Source organism: Sus scrofa, chromosome 2, assembly GCF_000003025.6.
Source record: "Sus scrofa isolate TJ Tabasco breed Duroc chromosome 2, Sscrofa11.1, whole genome shotgun sequence".
NCBI classification, from domain to species: Eukaryota; Metazoa; Chordata; class Mammalia; order Artiodactyla; family Suidae; genus Sus; species Sus scrofa.
In genome coordinates, this window is record NC_010444.4 from 142,867,129 (window position 1) to 142,889,403 (window position 22,275).

The 22,275-nt window shown below is 45.7% G+C and overlaps 3 protein-coding genes across 3 annotated transcripts; all 3 read left to right on the top strand.

The window, feature by feature from the left end:
* PCDHB6 (protocadherin beta 6) lies at positions 1,013 to 5,722 on the top strand. The gene has a single exon (XM_021084909.1). It carries the CDS (start codon positions 2,919 to 2,921, stop codon positions 5,322 to 5,324), a length of 2,406 nt encoding a protein of 801 aa, XP_020940568.1. The 5' UTR covers positions 1,013 to 2,918; the 3' UTR covers positions 5,325 to 5,722.
* LOC100739498 (protocadherin beta-17-like) lies at positions 5,952 to 10,861 on the top strand. Its single transcript, XM_013995253.2, has one exon. It carries the CDS (start codon positions 7,960 to 7,962, stop codon positions 10,366 to 10,368), a length of 2,409 nt encoding a protein of 802 aa, XP_013850707.2. The 5' UTR covers positions 5,952 to 7,959; the 3' UTR covers positions 10,369 to 10,861.
* On the top strand, positions 14,131 to 19,472 carry LOC110259513 (protocadherin beta-7-like). Its single transcript, XM_021084908.1, has one exon. It carries the CDS (start codon positions 15,597 to 15,599, stop codon positions 18,009 to 18,011), a length of 2,415 nt encoding a protein of 804 aa, XP_020940567.1. The 5' UTR covers positions 14,131 to 15,596; the 3' UTR covers positions 18,012 to 19,472.

Below are 22,275 nucleotides of genomic sequence, written 5' to 3' on the forward strand. Positions count from 1 at the left end.
AGTAAAGGAAAAGCATAGATGGAACAAGACAATGCTGTGAGGCTGGGTGGGGCGTACGTGGACATTTATGCTGTTTGCTCTGTATATGTTGAACTTTTTCCATAATAAAAAACTTCTAATGAATTATTCCCTGTGCGACATGTTTATAAAAGCAAAGTCAATTTAACTCTACTTTGGCAAATCGAATCAGAGCAACTGAGGAGCATTTTCCTAAAGGAGACTAAAGGAATTCACTTTCCAAAAAGGCAGTTTTGTCACTGACACACCCAACAGATATCTTTTGGGGTTGCATTAAGATATTACCTTCTTTCTACCCTGGAGTTCCCGTTGTGGCACATTGGGTTAAGAACCTGACTAGTATCCATGAGGATGTGGGTTCCATCCCTGGCCTCACTCAGTGGGTTAAAGGATCTGGCGATGCCGTGAACTGTGATGTAGGTCATAGACACGGATCTGGAGTTGCTGTGGCTGTGGAGCAGGCCAACAGCTGCAGCTCCACGTTGATCCCTAGCCTGGGAACTTGCATTTGCCACAAAGGCAGCTCTGAAAAAAAAAAATAGAAACAAAAAAAGATACTACCTTATTTCTATCCTAACAACGAATGTTCTCACAGACGCTTCAGTGATCTAATTGGAGTGTTACACGTGCTATACTGCTAATAAGATTTGCTTTCAAATGAAAAAGGAATAAATAAGCTGTATTTGAGAATGTCTGAAGGCAAACAGAGTGAATAAAGGACTCTGTGGATGCCGAGGATGCCATTAAGTTGGAATTGACTCAATGCCCACTGAAAGGAGGAAACATTTAGGACTGAGCTCAAATGATTTTGTTTCAGGAGTTCCCACTGTGGCACAGCGGAAACGAATCTGACTAGTATCCATGAGGATGTGGGTTCGATCCTTGGCCTCACTCAGTGGGTTGGGGATCTGGTGTTGCCATGAGCTGTGGTGTAGGTCACAGCTGCAGCTCGGATCCCACATTGCTGTGGCTGTGGGGTAGGCTGGTGGCTACAGTTCCGCTTCGACCCCTAGCCTGGGAACTTCCATGTGCCTTGGGTGCGGCCCTAAAAACAAAAAAAATGATGATAATAATTTTGTTTCAGGGAAGAAACTAAGCCCATCCAAGATGTTTATGACTGTTGATTTTACTTCATCAATCTGTTATTCTTATCCTCAAGGAAGTCTATTCTCAGTAACGCCTATCAAGTCAATCATGGAGACTGGCCATAATGACCTTATTTTTTTATAATGACCTTATTTTTATCCTCCTGGATAGATTGAGGTGCTTTTCAACTGCAAAATGATTTCATCTGTCCAGAGTTAGATTTTATTTAGCTTTATTTTAGCAGAGGTTGAAGTATTGTGAAAAAATCCTCATTTTTAATCCTCCATCATTGTAGCCCTTACTTGAAGTGAATTTTGCTCAAATTTAATTGATTTCACTCTCAATAAATATATGAAATCATTCTGAAGTGAATTTATGTTTGGTGTATTTTGAATACGTACATGTGCACTGACCCATTTAATGTATTCTCAGGAAATTTAGAAATATGTTTTCCCATTTGTCTGAAATTGATGAGACAGGAATGAGTACAGCCATGATGAATCATCACTGAATCCCATGGTACCCATGCAAATATAATTTCATCTTTCACACTACCTTATTTGGTCTATATTTATAGAACCTAGTGTCATCCTTGTTGTTCAAGAACGGTAGAGGTGATTCTTGAACATTCCTGAGCACTGCATTATACTCTTAGAATGGGAAATATACTTGGACCTTGATTAATTAATTAATGTAGCAGGGAAATTTGACCAAAAAGTTACAATAAAATGAACAAGCCTAATAAAAACGTGATCAATTTATCCATACAAAAATGAAGTGAAGGAATTCCTTTTTTGCTCAGCAGGTTAAGTATTGGGTATTGTCACTGCTGTGGCTCTGGTTACAGCTGTGGCATGGATTTTGATCCCTGGCCCAGGAACTTCCCCATGCCACATGCACCATCAAAAAAAGAAGTGGAATCATGAAATGCTTACTTATGACCGATACCTGATTGCTCCCAGTCTCTCTTTTAAAGAATTAATTTCATTAGATATTTCTATCATGCTTGGCTTCAAGTTTCCTAATAGCCTAATGGTTCCCTTTACTGTGCGGGTGTGATTATAAAACAAAGGAAGTGTGTTCTTCATACAATTTTATTCATCACATAATTTAGAGAAACGATTGTTTACCATTGGTCTTCTAACCAACCTTTACATTTTCTATGGTTTGTTGATTGGACAATTAAAGTGTATTTCTTGGATTCAGAAATGACACTGCTCCTCAGTGACAAGCTGCTCTGCCAGTGAATCAAAGTCGATTATAGGAAGTTTATATTACCTGAAGGAATGATTCTTAAAGGTGTCAGTATGCATCAGAATCGCTTCAGGAGAAAGACTGCAGTGTGGGTTTCTGTGAGCCCTGCCAGAGAATGTGATTCAAGATCTAGGGCCCAGGAATTGACTTTGAATTTTAAAAAACCCAAGACTCCCAGGCAAGTCTTTATGCATGGGGTTCACAACACTGCAATTTGAGAAATGCTGGCTTATTCTCAAAAATCTTTATAATGCTCAGATTTGGGGATATGGCTTTCACCGGCAACGCCTCATGAAGTTACTAACTTGAACGCATGGTGGCAGTGCAGGCTAAGAGTGAACACACGCTCTCGGCGGACTCCATTGCACCGAGAAACCCAAGGGAAAAATACAGAACACATTTACAGCTAAAGCCAAGACAGACGTGTTCAGGAAGGCAGTCACTGCCAGACAAGTTATGAGAACGAATCTGAAATTCTATAGCTGACATTTTGGACGGTCAACGGTGGACGTGGTGATTGGGACTGGAAAAGGATTTTCCCTCTGGAACCGGGCATAGCAATGGAAATGACACAAACAAAAGCACATCGTAAAAGGCAAGTGGTGATCTTCATTATATTGATGCTTTGGTGGGCGGCAGGTTCGGAACTGTTTCAGTATTCTGTGTTGGAGGAGACAGAAAGTGGCACATTCGTGGCCAACCTGACAAAGGACTTGGGACTCCGGATGGGAGAGCTGGCCGCCCGGAGCGCCCGAGTTGTTTTTAAAGGGAATCGGCAGCCTTTGCAGTTTGACTCACAGACCTATGATTTGCTGCTAAGTGATAAACTGGACCGGGAGGAGTTGTGTGGTTCCACTGAGCCCTGTGTGCTACCTTTCCAAGTGCTGCTGGAAAATCCCTTGCAGTTTTTCCAGGCTGCCTTGCTAATTGGAGATATAAATGACCACGCCCCAGAGTTCCCTGCTGGAGAAATGCTACTAAAAATATCAGAAATTACTATGCCAGGAAAGGCATTTCCTTTGAAAATGGCACAGGATTTAGACGCTGGGAGCAACAGCCTTCAGAGCTACATAATCAGCTCCAATCCCCACTTCCACGTTCTTACTCGCAACCGCAAGGATGGCAGAAAATCCCCGGAGCTGGTGCTGGACAAAGCGTTGGACCGCGAGGAGCAGCCCGAGCTCAGACTAACCCTCACAGCGCTGGATGGAGGGTCTCCGCCCCGGTCTGGGACCGCAGAGATTCAGATCCTGGTCCTGGACATCAATGACAACGCCCCTGAGTTTGCTCAGGAGTTCTACGAGGCTCAAGTCCCTGAAAATAGCTCCCTCGGCTCTCTGGTTATCACTGTCTCAGCAAGAGATTTAGACGCAGGATCCTTTGGGGAGGTTTCTTATGCCCTATTTCAAGTCGATGACGTTAACCAACCTTTTGAAATAAATGCAAATACAGGAGAAATTCGACTGAGAAAGACTCTGGATTTTGAAAAATTTCAATCATATCAGGTGGATATTGAGGCCACAGATGGTGGGGGACTATCAGGAAAATGCTCTCTACTCATCAAGGTCCTGGACGTGAATGACAACGCTCCCGAATTGACCATATCCTCACTTACCAGCCCCATCCCTGAAAACCTGCCAGAGATCATAGTGGCAGTTTTCAGTGTATCAGATGCAGATTCTGGACATAACCAACAGGTTATTGTTTCTATAGATGAGAGTCTTCCCTTTCTTCTAAGACCATCCCTGGAAAATTTCTACACCTTGGTAACAGAAGGACCGCTGGACCGAGAGGAAAGAGCCGAGTACAACATCACCATCAGCGTCAGCGACCTGGGGACCCCCCGGCGGCACACCCAGCACAACCTGACCGTGCGCGTGGCCGACGTCAACGACAACGCGCCCGCCTTCAGCCAGTCCGCCTACACCCTGCGGGTCCGCGAGAACAACAGCCCCGCCCTGCACATCGGCACCGTCCGCGCCACCGACGCCGACGCGGGCGCCAACGCCCAGCTCACCTACTCGCTGCTGCCGCCCTCCGACCCGCACCTGCCCCTCGCCTCGCTCGTGGCCATCAACCCCGACACCGGCCAGCTCTTCGCCCTGCGCGCCCTCGACTACGAGGCCCTGCGCGCCTTCGACTTCCAGGTGCGCGCCGCCGACCGCGGCGCGCCCGCGCTCAGCAGCCAGGCGCGGGTGCGCGTGCTCGTGGCCGACGCCAACGACCACGCGCCCGTCGTGCTCTACCCGCCGCCCAACGCCTCGGCGCCCTGCACCGAGCTGCTGCCCCGGGCGGCCGAGCCGGGCTACCTGCTCGCCAAGGTGGTGGCGGTGGACGGCGACGCGGGCCAGAACGCCTGGCTGTCCTACCGGCTGCTGCAGGCCACCGAGCCCGGGCTCTTCGGCGTGGGCGCGCACAGCGGCGAGGTGCGCACGGCCCGGCCGCTGAGCGAGCGCGACGCGCCCCGGCAGCGGCTGCTGCTGCTGGTGCGGGACCACGGCGAGCCGCCGCTCTCGGCCAGCGTCCCGCTGCACGTGCTGCTGGTGGACGGCTTCTCGCAGCCCTACCTGCCGCCGCCCGAGGCCCCCGGCCGGGCGCCGGGCGCCGGCGCCGGCGCGGACGAGCCGCTCACCGTCGCCCTGGTGGGGGCGCTGGCGTGCGTGTCGGCGCTGCTGGTGGGGGCGCTGCTGGCCTTGGCGGCGGGGCGGCTGTGCCGGCGGGGCGGGGCGGCCTCGGCGGGGGGCTGCGCGGGGCCCGCGGAGGGCGGCGTCCCGGGCCAGCTGCTGGACGTGGGCGGCACGGGCACCCTGGCCCACGGCTACCGCTACGAGGTGTGTCTGGCGGGGGGCACTGGGACCAGCGAGTTCAAGTTTCTGAAGCCGATCCTCCCCAGCTTTCCTTCCCAGGGTCCAGGGAGGGAAATGGAGGAAAACCCCACCGTTCGCAATAGTTTCCTATTCAGTTAAGTACCAAATTATTCTATTACGCCCTACTTAATAAGTTTGGAAACGTCTTTTACCTTTCAACTATATAATATTAATGCATGTTATTGACAGTCCATTTCTTGATTATTACTGCTTAGTGTGAAAATTTTAAAAAATCAGGTGCTAGGTATGCACAGTATTTTCCCTATATTACCTTTAGTGGTTTTTAAATGTTACTCCTACTCAAGTATATTTGAACATCTGAATAAGAAAATTTTATTTGCATATTTTAAAAATTTGAAATTTAATTATCTATCTTTTTACAAAAAGTTTATATTCCAGAATCCTCAAGTAAGATTATATTTCTAAGTAGTGGCGACAACTGCCATCAATATTGCCATAGAGAGAAATAATTAAATGTATTTGATAATTTGCCAATATATGTTTCCTTTTCGGGTAACTCAACAGTGAAAAACTGAAGATAGACACTAAAGATGAGGAAGTGCTAAAATGGCCATTCAGGAGTTCCCGTCGTGGCGCAGTGGTTAACTAGGAACTATGAGGTTGCGGGTTGGTCCCTGCCCCTGCTCAGTGGGTTGACGATCCGGCGTTGCCGTGAGCTGTGGTGTAGGTTGCAGACGCGGCTCGGATCCCGCGTTGCTGTGGCTCTGGCGTAGGCCAGTGGCTACAGCTCCAATTTGACCCCTAGCTTGGGAACCTCCATATGCCGCGGGAGCGGCCCAAAGAAATAGCAAAAAGACAAAAAATAAAAAAATAAAATGGCCATTCATATTTGTGTGCACTTCAGTATACCCCAACAGTGACTACATATTTCCTATGAATACTGACTTTAGGAAAGTGTCATCACAGTGAAACACAGTTTGTGAGCTTCATGTACAAATATGATGGCTTTTAAAAATAACAGCAAGCCAATTATATATGCTTAATAAATGTTTGCTACATGTTCACATTCCAGTAGTGAATTTTAAAACAGCTTTCAATGAGTCATTAATGCTAACCTTCTCTCACCAATATAGTATCCTTGCCAATAAGTGAAACTATTAAATATCACTCCACTTTTCTTCTAAACGGAAAACATGCATGTTCACCCTTAACTCTGTTACAGAATATAAACTGCTTGAGAGTACGTGTTTTCTCCTTGTCTTTGTCTAATAATTTAAAAGTTCAAAGGTAAAATCCAAATTATAGTCTTCAAATTCCTCCTCCTTCTATACGTGTGATACCTGCCAAGAGCTAACTAAGTTATTAGTAGCAGGTACTAGGTAATGTAAGATTTTCCCTTCCAGTGCTGTGTGTGCACCTTTTAACTTTATTAATCATTTACTGTCACAATTTAACACACATTTTGGCTTTTTGTTGGTTATATTTATAGCATTTTATGACAAAAATCCCTCTTTTCAAGTTCCTATCAAAGTCAGACAAATACTGGAGTGAAAACTGAAATGGAACTGGACTGAACTAAATTATACTTTGCTGTGTTTTTAATCCAAATAACTGAACTATCATGGTTCTTTTGGATGACTACAATCAGGGCAGGAAGTGCAGGGTCCACTAACTGTTTTGCATTCCCAGGTATTTACCCTCTCTTCCTCCATTCTTTGTCGGGAGAACTGCTCCTTCTGCCATTCTCATGCCCGCCACATAGTTTTAGTTGGTGCAGTGGATTTTTTCAATAATCCCATCTGCACAGTCCCAGAGACGGTACACTGGGATGGGCCCTGTCCATGCTGACAGGTCATAACTTTTCCCTGGAAAGTATATATTTGACTCCTTTGGCTTTATTGCCTCCTTCGTTCATGTCTGCAGAAAGACACCGCCTGATTTCAGAGCCTACATTGCTTTCTAATAAAACAAATGGCCATTTCCTCTCAATTTTACTGGGCTATCCACATGAATTTATGAAGGGAAAAAAATTCCCGACGGTTATGTATCCAGAGACTGAGAATAAATCACGTTTTCCTGGAAGTTACAGGCACTTGGCAATTTGTTTGGGAGTAGAAACTGGATTTAAAAATTTATAACTTGTAACATGATAGAACAAATTGGCATTTTTGTAATAGAATGTAAGCTCCCCGGAGCAAGGATTTTTGTGTTTAATTTATCATTTTACTCTGAGAAGCTAGAAAAATTCCTGCACAGAGAAATACTTACTAAAATGAATAAATGAATTTGTTTTGAGCCCAGTTTTGTCTACTGAACTTGTACCTTTATAGGGAAGATGAATATAAATAGGTATTACTTTGCTCTCACGACAATTGTTACCCACCTGAACAAGACTGTATCATATGTGAGGGGGAAAGGAGTTTATAATACTCTATGACCCAAAAGGTGTTCGGTACAGTTTAGCTATTACTTCATTCTTTGAAATGAACACTACCTGAAATTGTAAAGCAGAACGCTTGGTGGCGCTGCAGGCTAAGAGAGTGAAAAACTGTCTCTGCAGATTCCTAGGCTCCGCAAAAGCTGATCCGTTTCTGGCAGCGCACAAAGGAAACGTTTGCATTGCTGGGTATGGAAGGTTTCGGAGAGGTAGCTCTCTCCCTATTAGTTACTGTTAAGAAGAGCTAACTCAAGACTGCTGAACTAAGAGAGCAGAGTTGGCTGCAGAGCAATTATTTTGTGATTAAGTACTGCATCTTTGGGACCCAGAGGAACGATGGAGACGCTGCTACCCAAAGCGACGCAGAAAAGGCAAGTGACCGCCATTCTTCTTCTATTTCTGTTGTGGGAGGCGGGCGGTGCGACCATTAAGTATTCCGTTCTAGAAGAAAGGGACAGCGGCTCAGTTGTGGCCAACCTAGCAGAAGATCTGGGGTTGGGCTTAGGGGAGCTGGCCGCGCGGGGCGCCCGGATTCTTTCCAAAGGGAATAAACAGCATTTGCAGCTCGAGCAGAAGAGCGGGAATTTGCTCCTAAAAGAAAAACTGGACCGGGAAGAGCTGTGCGGTGACACAGATCCATGTATACTGCCTTTCCAGCTGTTACTGAAAAACCCGGTGCAGTTTATTCAGGGCGAATTACAGCTCCAAGACGTAAATGATCACGCCCCAGACTTTTTGGAAAACGAAATCCTCCTGAAAATCTCGGAAAGCAGCCAACCAGGGACAGCATTTCCTTTGAAAATAGCTCAAGATTTAGATGTGGGCAGTAACACAGTTCAGAACTACACAATTAGCACCAACTTCCATTTTCACCTTTTCACTCGAAATCACAGCAATGGCAGGAAATACCCAGAGCTGGTGCTGGACAAAGAGCTGGACCATGAGGAGCAGCCAGAGCTCAGGTTAACTCTCACGGCGCTGGATGGTGGATCGCCACCCAAGTCTGGGACGTCCCAGGTTCTCATCATGGTCCTGGACATAAATGACAACACCCCTGAATTTGTTCAGCAGTTTTACAAGGTGCAGGTCCCAGAGAACAGACCCATAGGCTCCCTCGTCATCACAGTCTCTGCTAGGGATTTGGATGCTGGAACTTACGGAGAGCTCTCCTACTCATTTTTCCAATCCTCAAATCAGGTCATTCAGACCTTCGAAGTCAACACAGTCACAGGGGATATTCGATTAAAAAAAATGTTGGATTTTGAGGAAATTCAATCTTACGATATGGAAATTGAGGCCTCAGATGGCGGGGGTCTTACAGGAAAATGCACCGTAGTCATAGAAGTGACGGATGTAAATGACAATGCTCCTGAATTGACTATGTCGTTACTCATCAATGATATCCCAGAAAACACCCCCGACACTGTCGTCGCTGTATTCGGAATTTCAGACCCAGACGCTGGAGACAATGGCAAAATGCTGTGCTCCATTCAAGACCATCTTCCCTTCCTTCTGAAACGTACTGTAGAAAACTTCTACACCCTGGTAACACAAGGAGCGCTGGACCGAGAGGAAAGAGCCGAGTACAACATCACCATCAGCGTCAGCGACCTGGGGACCCCCCGGCGGCACACCCAGCACAACCTGACGGTGCGCGTGGCCGACGTCAACGACAACGCGCCCGCCTTCAGCCAGCCCGCCTACACCCTGCGGGTCCGCGAGAACAACAGCCCCGCCCTGCACATCGGCACCGTCCGCGCCACCGACGCCGACGCGGGCGCCAACGCCCAGCTCACCTACTCGCTGCTGCCGCCCTCCGACCCGCACCTGCCCCTCGCCTCGCTCGTGGCCATCAACCCCGACACCGGCCAGCTCTTCGCCCTGCGCGCCCTCGACTACGAGGCCCTGCGCGCCTTCGACTTCCAGGTGCGCGCCGCCGACCGCGGCGCGCCCGCGCTCAGCAGCCAGGCGCGGGTGCGCGTGCTCGTGGCCGACGCCAACGACCACGCGCCCGTCGTGCTCTACCCGCCGCCCAACGCCTCGGCGCCCTGCACCGAGCTGCTGCCCCGGGCGGCCGAGCCGGGCTACCTGCTCGCCAAGGTGGTGGCGGTGGACGGCGACGCGGGCCAGAACGCCTGGCTGTCCTACCGGCTGCTGCAGGCCACCGAGCCCGGGCTCTTCGGCGTGGGCGCGCACAGCGGCGAGGTGCGCACGGCCCGGCCGCTGAGCGAGCGCGACGCGCCCCGGCAGCGGCTGCTGCTGCTGGTGCGGGACCACGGCGAGCCGCCGCTCTCGGCCAGCGTCCCGCTGCACGTGCTGCTGGTGGACGGCTTCTCGCAGCCCTACCTGCCGCCGCCCGAGGCCCCCGGCCGGGCGCCGGGCGCCGGCGCCGGCGCGGACGAGCCGCTCACCGTCGCCCTGGTGGGGGCGCTGGCGTGCGTGTCGGCGCTGCTGGTGGGGGCGCTGCTGGCCTTGGCGGCGGGGCGGCTGTGCCGGCGGGGCGGGGCGGCCTCGGCGGGGGGCTGCGCGGGGCCCGCGGAGGGCGGCGTCCCGGGCCAGCTGCTGGACGTGGGCGGCACGGGCACCCTGGCCCACGGCTACCGCTACGAGGTGTGTCTGGCGGGGGGCACTGGGACCAGCGAGTTCAAGTTTCTCAAACCTGTTGTTCCCAATTTCATGAGTGAAGGGCCTGGTAGGGACATGGAGGAAAACTCTGACTTAAGAAATCATTTTGGATTCAGTTAGGAATCTCATTTAACAAGACATGATTGATTAATGTCATATTCACTAAGGTATTAATTTCCAACCCTTACATTCCCATATAGAGCTTATATATTCACACACTCGTAAGTATTGACATAATAATAGTTTGAAATATTTTACATTCCAAAACTCTAGGTGTTTTGTATTGTTGCTGTTTTGTCATCTTTTAAAAGCCCTTCACATGTTGCATGTGAGCTGAAACATTCAGCAAAGAAAGGGTGTGTCTCAGGAGTTTGGCGGGTCCGGTTTTGGAAGTCACAAATGTTTTCGGGTTCCTGATATTTGGCCTTGTTCACTGACATCTTATGATTATGCTTTATGATTATCATAGCATGTTTAACTATTGTAAATGATGGTTCTTAGTTTTAAAAATTTTTTCACTTATGGATAAAATTTTTGACCTCATAAATTGTTGGATTTCCATAGTGCTGTTTCAAATAGACTATTGTCTTTCCTTAAATGAACTAAGATTTTATCTGGGTGTTTTCTGAGTATTTTCTTTCAAAACTGGTATCATTTTTTGGACCATCTGCTATAATTTTAAAGGATTTAATCCTAGTTAAATAGAAATAATGTTGGTACAATTATTTCTTTTTCATAATAAATGGCTTTTGGTATGCAAATAATGATTCTCACTTTAAAAATACTATGTAGTCACATGATTCAAACATTCAGTAAAAACAAAGAAGAAAGCAAATTAACATCATGATTTTCCTACTCAGAAATAATTGTCAATAAATCAGCATCAGGACTTCACATGGTGGCTCAGTGGAAACCAACCCAGCTAGTATCCATGAGGATGCTGGTTCAACCCTGGCCTCACTCTGTGGGTGAAGGATGTGATGTTGCCGTGAGCTGTAGTCTAAGTCACATATGAGGCTTGGATCTGGTGTTGCTGTGGCTGTGGTGCAGGCTGGCAGCTGCAGCTCTGATTTGACCCCTTGCCTGGGGATTTCCATAAACCGCAGGTTCGGCCCTAAAAAGAAAAAAGAAAAAGTCAACATCATTCTAAAATATTTCTGTGATGCTATAAGTTAATAATAAGATGGAAATAACTTTATAACATTTATCTGTAACAAATTGCTATCTCTAAAACTATCAGATTTTACTTGAATATAATAAAAACAATTTGCAACTATAGAGCTTGCTTAAGCTTGATAATAATACCTATAAGGTTACCAAAGAAGAATATGATGCATGTTAAGATATTGGCATCAGGAATTCTCTGGTGGTCCAGTTGTTAGGACTGCACTTTCACTTCTTGAGATTCCATATCAAGCCACTTTATACCCTTGGCAAAAAAAAGAAAAAAAGAAATTGACATCACTTAACTGCCTGCTTAAAAATGAGCTAATTGGAATTCCCTCGTGGTGCATCAGGTTAGGGATCTTGCATTGTCACTGCTGTGGTGCCAGTTCAATCCCTGGCCCAGGAACTTCCACATGCTGTAGGCGTGTGCAAAAAATAATTAAAAAATAGGATTTGGGTCATTTTATTGCTGAGTTGCGTCAGTTCTTTATTTGTGAAGGATACTAGACCCTTATCAGACATAGGATTCACAAATATTTTCTCCCATTCTGTGGTTTGTTCTTAAATTTATTGATAGTGTTCTTTGAAGCACAAAATCTTCAAAATTTTTCAGTAATTTTTTGCTTATGCTTTTGGTGTCATATCTAAGAAATCGCTGCCTAATCCAAGGTCATGATGATTTACACCTATTTTTTCTTCTAAGAGTTGTACAGTTTTAGCCCCTACATTCAGGTCTTTATCCGTTGATGGCAGCCATTTATTGTATCAGACACCGGGTCTTTTCTTAGAGTGCTGAAGATATTCATTTTCCTTTTTAAAAATTTTCTTCTGATCTCAGCTTTCCATTTTTCTTTGGAATCACTTTTATCCTCTTTGTCTTTGGTCTCCTCCCTCATGTTAGAGTCCTTCCTTTATATGTACTATGCTGCTTGGGTGTTGGGGTTTTGGGGGGTTTTTTGGTTGTTTTCATGAGGCTATGAAAAGCTGGTTAGGCATTGCGCGTTTGGATGGGACTAGATGAGTGCTGGGTCTCACCTGAAGATAATGAAACAGAAAATATTTTTCTTGGGGACTAAAACTCAGTCTGTAAGTCTCTTCTCTTGGGCTATGGGAGAAGAATTCAGTAGGAGTGGGGGTAGTGGTGGAAGGTGTTATAAAGACGGCACCCAGCACTCTTGAGAGCTCCTTGGTGGGAAAGAGAGTCCTCATCAGAGCGTAGAATTCCTTTAATCCTCTTGCTCAAGGTCTCAGCCCTGCTCTCCGTTGTGCTAGTGCCCCTCCGGCCAGACAGTCTATATGACACCGACAAAGAGTGGACCTCCCACTTTCTGCCACTAAGAGAAAAGGGAAGGCATCTTGCTGCACTGGCTGGGCAAGGAATTCTCAGATACAAGTAGCCCTCATACAGATTTTCAGGAGTTCCTTTCAGTGGCTCAGCGGGTTTAAGACCTGGCAGTTGTCACTGCTGTGGCTGGGGCTCGATCCCTGGCCTGGGAACTTCTGCATGCTGCCAGTGCAGCAGAAACAAAGAAAGAAAAACCCAGATCTTCAGCCACTGCTTTTTTTCAGCCTCTCCTTGGACCCAAATGAGATTCTTAATTGACCCCCAAAATAATATGAATTATTACTTTGGCTAGATTTGATTTTCTTCTTATTAACTCTTCTCACCCCCTCCACAATTCTCACGTGACAACAGAAAAAAAAGCAAAATCTGTCCATAACCCATTATCTATATATTTCATATCTTCCAAAAATTTTAGTGACTTTTCTTTCCTGCTGTTTACTCTTCTATTCTTTTTGTCTTCGTAGGTCCATTTACCAGCTTTTGCTCTCTATTGTTTAAATGAAATTTCAGGAGGGAATTGAGATAAACCGCTATGCTCAATTAGAATGAAATGCAATCCTTACTGTTACTTATTTTATCTCGGCTTCCCCATACCTGCATTATTTATAAAGTATAACCTCTTGGTCTGCTGGATTTCATCAGGTGTAATTCTTTAAAACAAGTTTATAGGACTTCCCACTGTGGTGCGGCAGAAACGAATCCGACTAGGAATCATGAGATTGCGGGTTCGATCCCTGGCCTTGCTCAGTGGGTTAAGAATCTGGCGTTGCCGTGAGCTGTGGTGTAGGTTGCAGATGTGACTCAGATCTGGCATTGCTGTGGCTGTGGTGGAGGCTGGCAGCTGTAGCTCTGATTTGACCCCAAGCCTGGGAACCTCCATATGCCATGGGTACAGCCCTAAAAAGCAAAAAAAAAAAAAAAAAAAAGTTTATAGGTGCTGTATTTCTTGAATTACTGCATGCTTGAGAAGTATTATTCAGGTGGGTATAAAATTCTTCAGTCAACTTTATTCTCTTCAGAGACTTTTTGATACCAAATATTACGTTAACTCCATCATAATTCTCAGATCACCTTTTAAGTTGACTGAATTTCATCCTTAAGTAGTTTTTCTCAATAAGCACTCATGAATACTAATTCATTGTTTTATCAGTTCTTATCTTTGTACTTGAACAACAACTTGGCTTAGTATAAAATTATTGAGCCATAATTTCTATCCCTCAAACCCTAAAGACATTTCCATTGTGTTCTGGTATTTTAAATTTTCTTTCCAACCCATTAAAAGGCAAGCTGTGGGAGTTCCCACTGCGGCTCAGTGGGTTCGAAACTGACTAGTATCCATAAGGATATGGGTTCAATCCCTGGCCTCACCCAGTGGGTTAAGGTTCAGGCATTGCTGGGAGCCATGGTGTAGGTCACAGACAAAGCTTGGAGCGCTGCTATCTATGGCTGCGACGAAGGCCAGCAGCCGCAGCTCCAATTAGACCCCTATCCTGGGAACTTCCATATGCTGCAGGTGCAGCTCTTCAGAAAAAAAAAAAAAAGGCAAGTTGTAATAAAGCATGTAGGAACAGATGACAGTATAATTATAAAAATTATTCTGTTGCATAAAAATAGATGGGAAGCTTCCAAATCCACACTATGAAACCAGGATAGTTCTATACAAAACCACAGAAGTTAAACACATACATGCATGCATACACGCAAGGCCCAGAAAAGTCCTAAAACTATCTTGGCTCATCAGATCCATCTGTGCATTGAAATAATAATATGTGATGGTTAAATGTCATTCATATCAAGAACTCAAGAATTAAAAATCTAAATAATAAATGTAAAATTTCAACAGATATCAAAAATTACTTTAAAAATATGAAAGAATAAAGAAAAATAAAACTTTTTTGATTCAAGAAAGGCACATTTACCCCAAACTGAGATCAACCATCACAGTTAACGATGAAATACTAGGAGCCCCTCCACAAAGGCAAGGATAACAGCTGCTTGCTACTACTAATTTTAAGAGTATTCGTTGCATACTCTTGGAAATGCCAGTCACTGAAATTAAATGCAAACACTAATTTATACGTAATACCTTAATCAGGTGAAGGGAGGAGCATGGGGGGAGAAAGTGTTTCCAAAAATATTAAGGGTGAAACCTTGAACCTGGGAACGAGTATTTAACTCCCAACAAACTGACAAAAGGCCATTTACTTTGCAGTGTGGAAAGGAGTTTACAAATAAAAGGCCCTCAGCCAATATTTGTTGATTTTTTTTGATGGAGACTTCATTTTCCTATATATTCTTTACTACCAACCTTAGAAACAGGAGAAGGTTTTCTTAGGATTTACTCCTGGAGACCCAGAGTTTAATTTTGTGCATCGAAATTAAGGAACACGACTTATTTTTCTACAAATTCGGACTAACAGCCAGGAAAATGATGTAACCACTTAGGAGGATTACTGTGGCCATTTAAGGGAAAAGAAGAACGAGCAAAGAAACGAAAAAAATCACTTCTCCTGCAATTACTTCAATCTGCCATCTTTTCTGCTCTATTCTTGAAAACGGGAATAGCATCCACAAAACGCAAGGTGGCGCTGCGGGCTAAAAAGAGAAAAAAGCTATTCGCCTAAAGGAAGTTGCAGATTCCAGCAATACGAGGAAAGCTGGCCAGACGGGGAAAACGGAGGAAAGAAAACCGTGGTAACAGGAGTTGCGGGAAAGTGGGAGTCTCTCCCCACAATCATTGCTATTATCCAGGTCCTTTCTAAGGACTTGGCTGCTGCCATTTCTGAGAGTTGCTTAAGGCCAAGAGAGTGTTGTTGAAAGAGTGGTTAAAGGAAGAATGGAGGCCAGGGCGCGGCGTGCTGTGCAGAAAAGGCAAGTCCTCTTTCTTTGTGTATTTCTGGGAGTGTCTTGGGCTGGCGCGGAACCGCTTCGGTATTTTGTGGAGGAGGAAACCGAGAGAGGCACCTTTCTGGCCAACCTAGCGAATGACCTGGGGTTGGGGGTGGGGGAACTGTCAGCCCGGGCACCCAGAATCGGTTCGGATCAGAACATACGATTTTTACTACTCAATCCGCTTACTGGGGATTTACTTCTAAATGAGAAATTAGACCGAGAGGAACTGTGCGGCCCCGCAGAGCCTTGTGTGCTGCCTTTCCAGTTGTTGCTGGAAGAGCCTCTTGAGATTTTCCGTGCTGAGTTATGGGTTAGAGACATCAATGATAATTCTCCAGTATTTCTCCATAGAGAGATTCTCTTGAAAATATTAGAAAGTACCACTGCAGGGGCGGCATTTCTCCTAGAAAGTGCACAGGATTCGGATGCTGGAACCAACAGCCTGAGAAACTACACCATCGGCCCCAATGACTACTTCCATATTACTGTGCATGACGGTGAGGAGGGAATTCTCTATCCTGAATTGGTAATGGATAGAGCGCTGGATCGAGAACAGGTGCCTGAGCTTAGTTTAACCCTCACAGCTTTAGATGGTGGCTCTCCTCCCAGATCTGGGACTGCCCTGGTACACATCCAGGTTTTGGACGTAAATGACAATGCCCCTGAATTTGTACAGTCTCTCTACAAGGTGCAGGTGCCGGAGAATAGCCCTGTTGGCTCCGTGGTTGTCACCGTGTCGGCCAGAGATTTAGATGCTGGAAGTAATGGGGAAATAGTTTATGCATTTCTTTATGCTACTGAAAGAATTCTCGAAACGTTTCAAATCAACCCAGCATCTGGCAGTCTTTATCTTAAAGCTGAACTGAACTATGAGGCAGTGCAAACTTACACGTTAATTATTCAGGCCAAAGACGGTGGAGGGCTTTCTGGAAAATGTACTGTGGTGGTGGAGGTAACAGACATAAATGATAACCCACCAGAACTGGTCATGTCATCACTTACTAGCTCAATTAAAGAAAATTCACCAGAGACAGTCGTGGCTGTGTTTAGAATTCGAGACAGAGATTCAGGGAACAATGCAAAGATGGTGTGCTCCATCCAAGCCCATCTCCCCTTCGTCCTGAAACCATCGGTAGAGAATTACTACACCCTAGTGACAGAGAGGCCGCTGGACCGAGAAAGCCAAGCCGAGTACAACATCACCATCAGCGTCAGCGACCTGGGGACCCCCCGGCGGCACACCCAGCACAACCTGACCGTGCGCGTGGCCGACGTCAACGACAACGCGCCCGCCTTCAGCCAGCCCGCCTACACCCTGCGGGTCCGCGAGAACAACAGCCCCGCCCTGCACATCGGCACCGTCCGCGCCACCGACGCCGACGCGGGCGCCAACGCCCAGCTCACCTACTCGCTGCTGCCGCCCTCCGACCCGCACCTGCCCCTCGCCTCGCTCGTGGCCATCAACCCCGACACCGGCCAGCTCTTCGCCCTGCGCGCCCTCGACTACGAGGCCCTGCGCGCCTTCGACTTCCAGGTGCGCGCCGCCGACCGCGGCGCGCCCGCGCTCAGCAGCCAGGCGCGGGTGCGCGTGCTCGTGGCCGACGCCAACGACCACGCGCCCGTCGTGCTCTACCCGCCGCCCAACGCCTCGGCGCCCTGCACCGAGCTGCTGCCCCGGGCGGCCGAGCCGGGCTACCTGCTCGCCAAGGTGGTGGCGGTGGACGGCGACGCGGGCCAGAACGCCTGGCTGTCCTACCGGCTGCTGCAGGCCACCGAGCCCGGGCTCTTCGGCGTGGGCGCGCACAGCGGCGAGGTGCGCACGGCCCGGCCGCTGAGCGAGCGCGACGCGCCCCGGCAGCGGCTGCTGCTGCTGGTGCGGGACCACGGCGAGCCGCCGCTCTCGGCCAGCGTCCCGCTGCACGTGCTGCTGGTGGACGGCTTCTCGCAGCCCTACCTGCCGCCGCCCGAGGCCCCCGGCCGGGCGCCGGGCGCCGGCGCCGGCGCGGACGAGCCGCTCACCGTCGCCCTGGTGGGGGCGCTGGCGTGCGTGTCGGCGCTGCTGGTGGGGGCGCTGCTGGCCTTGGCGGCGGGGCGGCTGTGCCGGCGGGGCGGGGCGGCCTCGGCGGGGGGCTGCGCGGGGCCCGCGGAGGGCGGCGTCCCGGGCCAGCTGCTGGACGTGGGCGGCACGGGCACCCTGGCCCACGGCTACCGCTACGAGGTGTGTCTGGCGGGAGGTTCTGGAACGAATGAGTTTAAATTTCTGAAGCCGATGCTCCCTAATCTTCCAGTTCAAGGCACTGGTAGCAACATAGGGGAAAAGGAGAACTTCAGTAATAGCCTTGGATTCAACGTTCAATAAAATAACTACTTTGAGCTTCCAAAATTTTTACTATCCTTGGCAAACTGCAGATCCCTTTGCCAGTCAATCTCTAATAGATTTTTGGTTGGACTGTGGTTGCTTGCATGCATTATCGTTTTTCATGCTCGCCTCATAGTTGTTTTAAAAATCCTTTTTAGTGGTTATAATGACAAAAAAAGTTTTCTGCCTTTTCACATATTTCGTCAAAGTGTTCTATTAATGGAGTAATTGCTGACTTAAAGCTACCAGTAAGAGGTGTGTCTGACTGGAGGCTCAGGGACCACTGATTTCAAGTTCTTGGAGCTGATTCTTCCCAATATTCAGGCAGAAGCCCCGGGGAGGAATAGCAATGAAAAGCCCTCATTTGGAAATAGCTTTGGATTTAATTGTCACCAGGGTTTCTTTGAGGGAGTCCCCACTATGGCACAGGGGATTAAGGATCTGGCACTGTCACTGCAGCAGCTCTGGTTGCTGCTGTGGCCCAGATCCATCCCTGGCCAGGGAATTTTCACATGCCACAGGCAAGGCCACAATTTTTTTTAAAAAAATCCTTTTATATTTTAATGTACTTTTGAAGTTTTATGCAACTATGTCAATATTAGTTTAGCTTTAAAACTCCACGGTAGGAGTTGCCATTGTAGTGCAGCAGAAACGAATCTGACTGGGAACTGTGAGGTTGCGGTTCAACCCCTGGCCTTGCTCCATGGGTTGAGGATCCAGCACTGCCGTGAGCTATGGTGTAGATTCCAGACACAGCTCAGATCTGATGTTGCTGTGGCTGTGGTGAAGGCCAGGAGCTGTGGCTCTGATTGGACCCCTAGCCTGGGAACCTCCACATGCCTCGGGTGTGGCCCTAAAAAGACAAAAAATAAAATAAAAACATATAAAAAACCTCCAAGGTAAATTATTTTGCAACTTCAAGTCTAATCTTTAAGTACTATATGTTTTGATAATGTTATTTCATCCTTTCTTGCAATAATCAACAGTCAGTCCTCATATCTAAATAATAGTTTTTAGGTTTAGTTATTTGAAAAGATACATGTGCTTATTTATTATTATTTTCATTCTAGAAAACTGAGGTCTTGATTTTTCTTCTAGGAAATTTCATAGACTGCATTTCATGATCCTACACACCTATCGTACTTCATTCACCTAAGAAAATATAGCTCTGTTTCTGGCATTAATACTCCTTTCAATCATGTTATGAAAGCATATCATCTACATCTAAATGACAGTATTGAAAAAGAAATATTTCTCTATTACTCTGCTCATGATAAAATGAGCATCATTTTGTGAATTATATTGGACTAGTGTAATATTCTTGTGATATTCTTTCATTTCCTTGAAATCCACTTCTCTTTTGCTGATATATAAAACAGAGTATGTCTTATAATTCAAACAAAATGTAATAACCTGCATGAAAATGAATACAAATAAAAAACATTTTGATCAGTTGTGTAAGACCACTGGTAGACTATGGGGAAGAGAGTTACTTTTCATCTTATTTTTTAATGTTTTTTTAAAAATTTTATTGGAGTAGAGTTGACTCACAATGTTGTGTTATTTTTAGGTGTAAAACAAAGTGAATCAGTTATACATATACCTGTATCCATTCTCTTTTCTATTACAGACTAATGAATAGATTTACCTGTGGTATAGAGTAGGTCCTTGCTAATTATGCATTTTATATACAATCGTGTGTATATGTTATTGCCATCTTCCTAATTTATCTCCCACCCCTATCCCAGCAAGGTTTCCCCTGTGGTAGCCATAAGTTTGATTTTTAAATCTGTGAATTTGTTTCTGTTAAAATATGTTTTAATTATCTCAAATTTTAAAATCAAGATAAGTTCCCAGGTGGCTCAGCAGTTTAAGGATGTGGTGCAGTCACTGCTGTCGTCTGGGTTCATTTCCCGGCCTGAGAACAGAAAAAAAAAAAGAAAAAAGAAAAAAAAGGAAAAAAAATCAAAATGTTCTGGGAGTTCCCATCACGGCTCAGCAGTTAATGAACCCGACTAGTATCATGAGGCTGCGGATACAATCCCTGGCCTTGCTCAGTGGCTTAAGGATCTGGTGTTTCCTGAGCTTTGGTGTAGGTAGGTCACAGATGGGGCTTGGATCTGGCATTGCTGTGGCTGTGGCTTAGGCCAGTGACTTCAGCTCTGACTGGACCCCCTAGCCTGGGAACCTCCATAAGACCAAAAAAAAAAAAAAATCAAAATGATCTGAAAACCACAAAGAAAGACAATAGATTCTTGATTCTCCAGCCCTCGTCTATGAGTGGTTTCGCTAGAATTTATCTCAATATTTCTAAGTAACATGTTTACACTGCTTTATTTTGACATTCAGTTTTATAATTTACATCTTCTTATGATATAGAAGGATTTAACTTTTTTAATCTCTTAGTTACTTGACCTCCTCCTTACTTTTATTACTGAAATATAGTTATGTTAGTTTCAGGTGTACCACATAGGGATTTTACACTTGCATACATTATGAAGTGATTAACACAGTAAGTCTTGTAACAACTGTACCCATACAAGTTATTATAATATTCCTTGTGCTATATATTATGCCTCCATGTTTTTTGAATTTTTTTTTTTTTTGTGTGTGTGTGTCTTTTTGCCATTTCTTGGGGCACTCCCGTGGCATATGGAGGTTCCCAGGCTAGGGGTCTAATCGGAGCTGTAGCCACTGGCCTACGCCAGAGCCACAGCAACGCGGGATCCAAGCCGAGTCTGTAACCTATACCACAGCTCACTGCAACGCTGGATCCTTAACCCACTGAGCGAGGCCAGGGATAGAACCTGCAACCTCATGGTTCCCAGTCGGATTCGTTAACCACTGTGCCACGACGGGAACTCCTTGAAATTTTATAACTGGAAGTTTGTACCTCTTAATCCCCTTCACCTATTTCATGCCCCCCTTACTTTCCAACTAACAAATACACTCACAAACATTGAACATTCCCTTTCTAGTCTCCCAATAGTGTTGTCATGTTTTTTTTTTCTTTTTTTAAAAAACTAATGGTTTTTATCTTATTGCTATACACATGAGTGTACTATGATTACATTTCCTTTCCTGGAAAGCATCTTACCTAGAACAGATAATTTTTGTTCGTTTGCATCATTTTCTATTTAATTATATTGACTTTTCACATTATCTCATTGAATATCAATCTTTCCCCTTAAATATTAAACATGTCAGAAACCTATCAATCATATTTATTTTCTGGAGACCCTTTCACCAAGATCCTCCCTTATCTATCTTTCATTTATCCAGTTTGCTCTGTCAGCTGTTACCCGAGGACTTCTTTCCTTCAATACTTTCCCGTGTTGGTCCCCTCTTATAAGAAACAGTATATTCAGTGGACCCTTGAACAACAGGATTTTGAATAGTCAGTGTCCACTTACAGGAGGACTTTTTTTTCAATACATACGTAATTGTAGCTCTGTGTCTGCAAATTCCACGTCTGAGAATTCAACCCATCACCGAGCACAAACTTAAGACACAATTGAGCTTAGTTGAATCTGCAGGTGTGCGGCCCTTGGATAGGGACATCCAACTATAGCACTTGAGCATCTGGAGAATTTGGTGGATCTTGGAACCAACCCCCTGTGGATACTGAGGGACAACGGTTCTGCTTTGTCCCTTATTTAGCTGACATACATTTTTCAATACCTTCATAAAAATAGATGCAGAGGTCAAAGTTTTGAGAGTTTGGCTTGCAAAGGTATCTTTCTTTTCATTTCATTTAATTGATAGTTTGACTGGGTATAAAATTATAGGTTGAAAGGGTCCCTCGGATTTTGAAAGCAATGTTCCTTTTACTGATGGCATATAAAGTTGCTATTCAGAAAACTGTTTCCATTCTGATTCCTGTCTTTTAATGTCGCCCCATTTTTTTCATTGTAGTAACACTGGAAACTTTTCTCTCCTAGTATGGAGATACTTCAGTGTCAGCTATTATTTGGTCACATGAGTATACCTTGTTAATATTCAGACTGTCTCTTTCAGTTCTGAAAATTTTCCTTGTTCTGTTTTCATTATAATTTCTCCCTTGAATTTTCTACATCCTCCCTCTAACCATAATCTCATTAGTTAAATATTGGCTCTCCTCGATCGATTCTCTGACTCTAATTCTTTTTGTTTGTTTCTTATTTTCTCTTTGTCTCTTGTTCTACTTTTTGAACAATGTATTTTATCACCCAACCTTTGTATTTTTATTTTTGGCTGACAAGTATTTATATTTAAGATCTTTTTT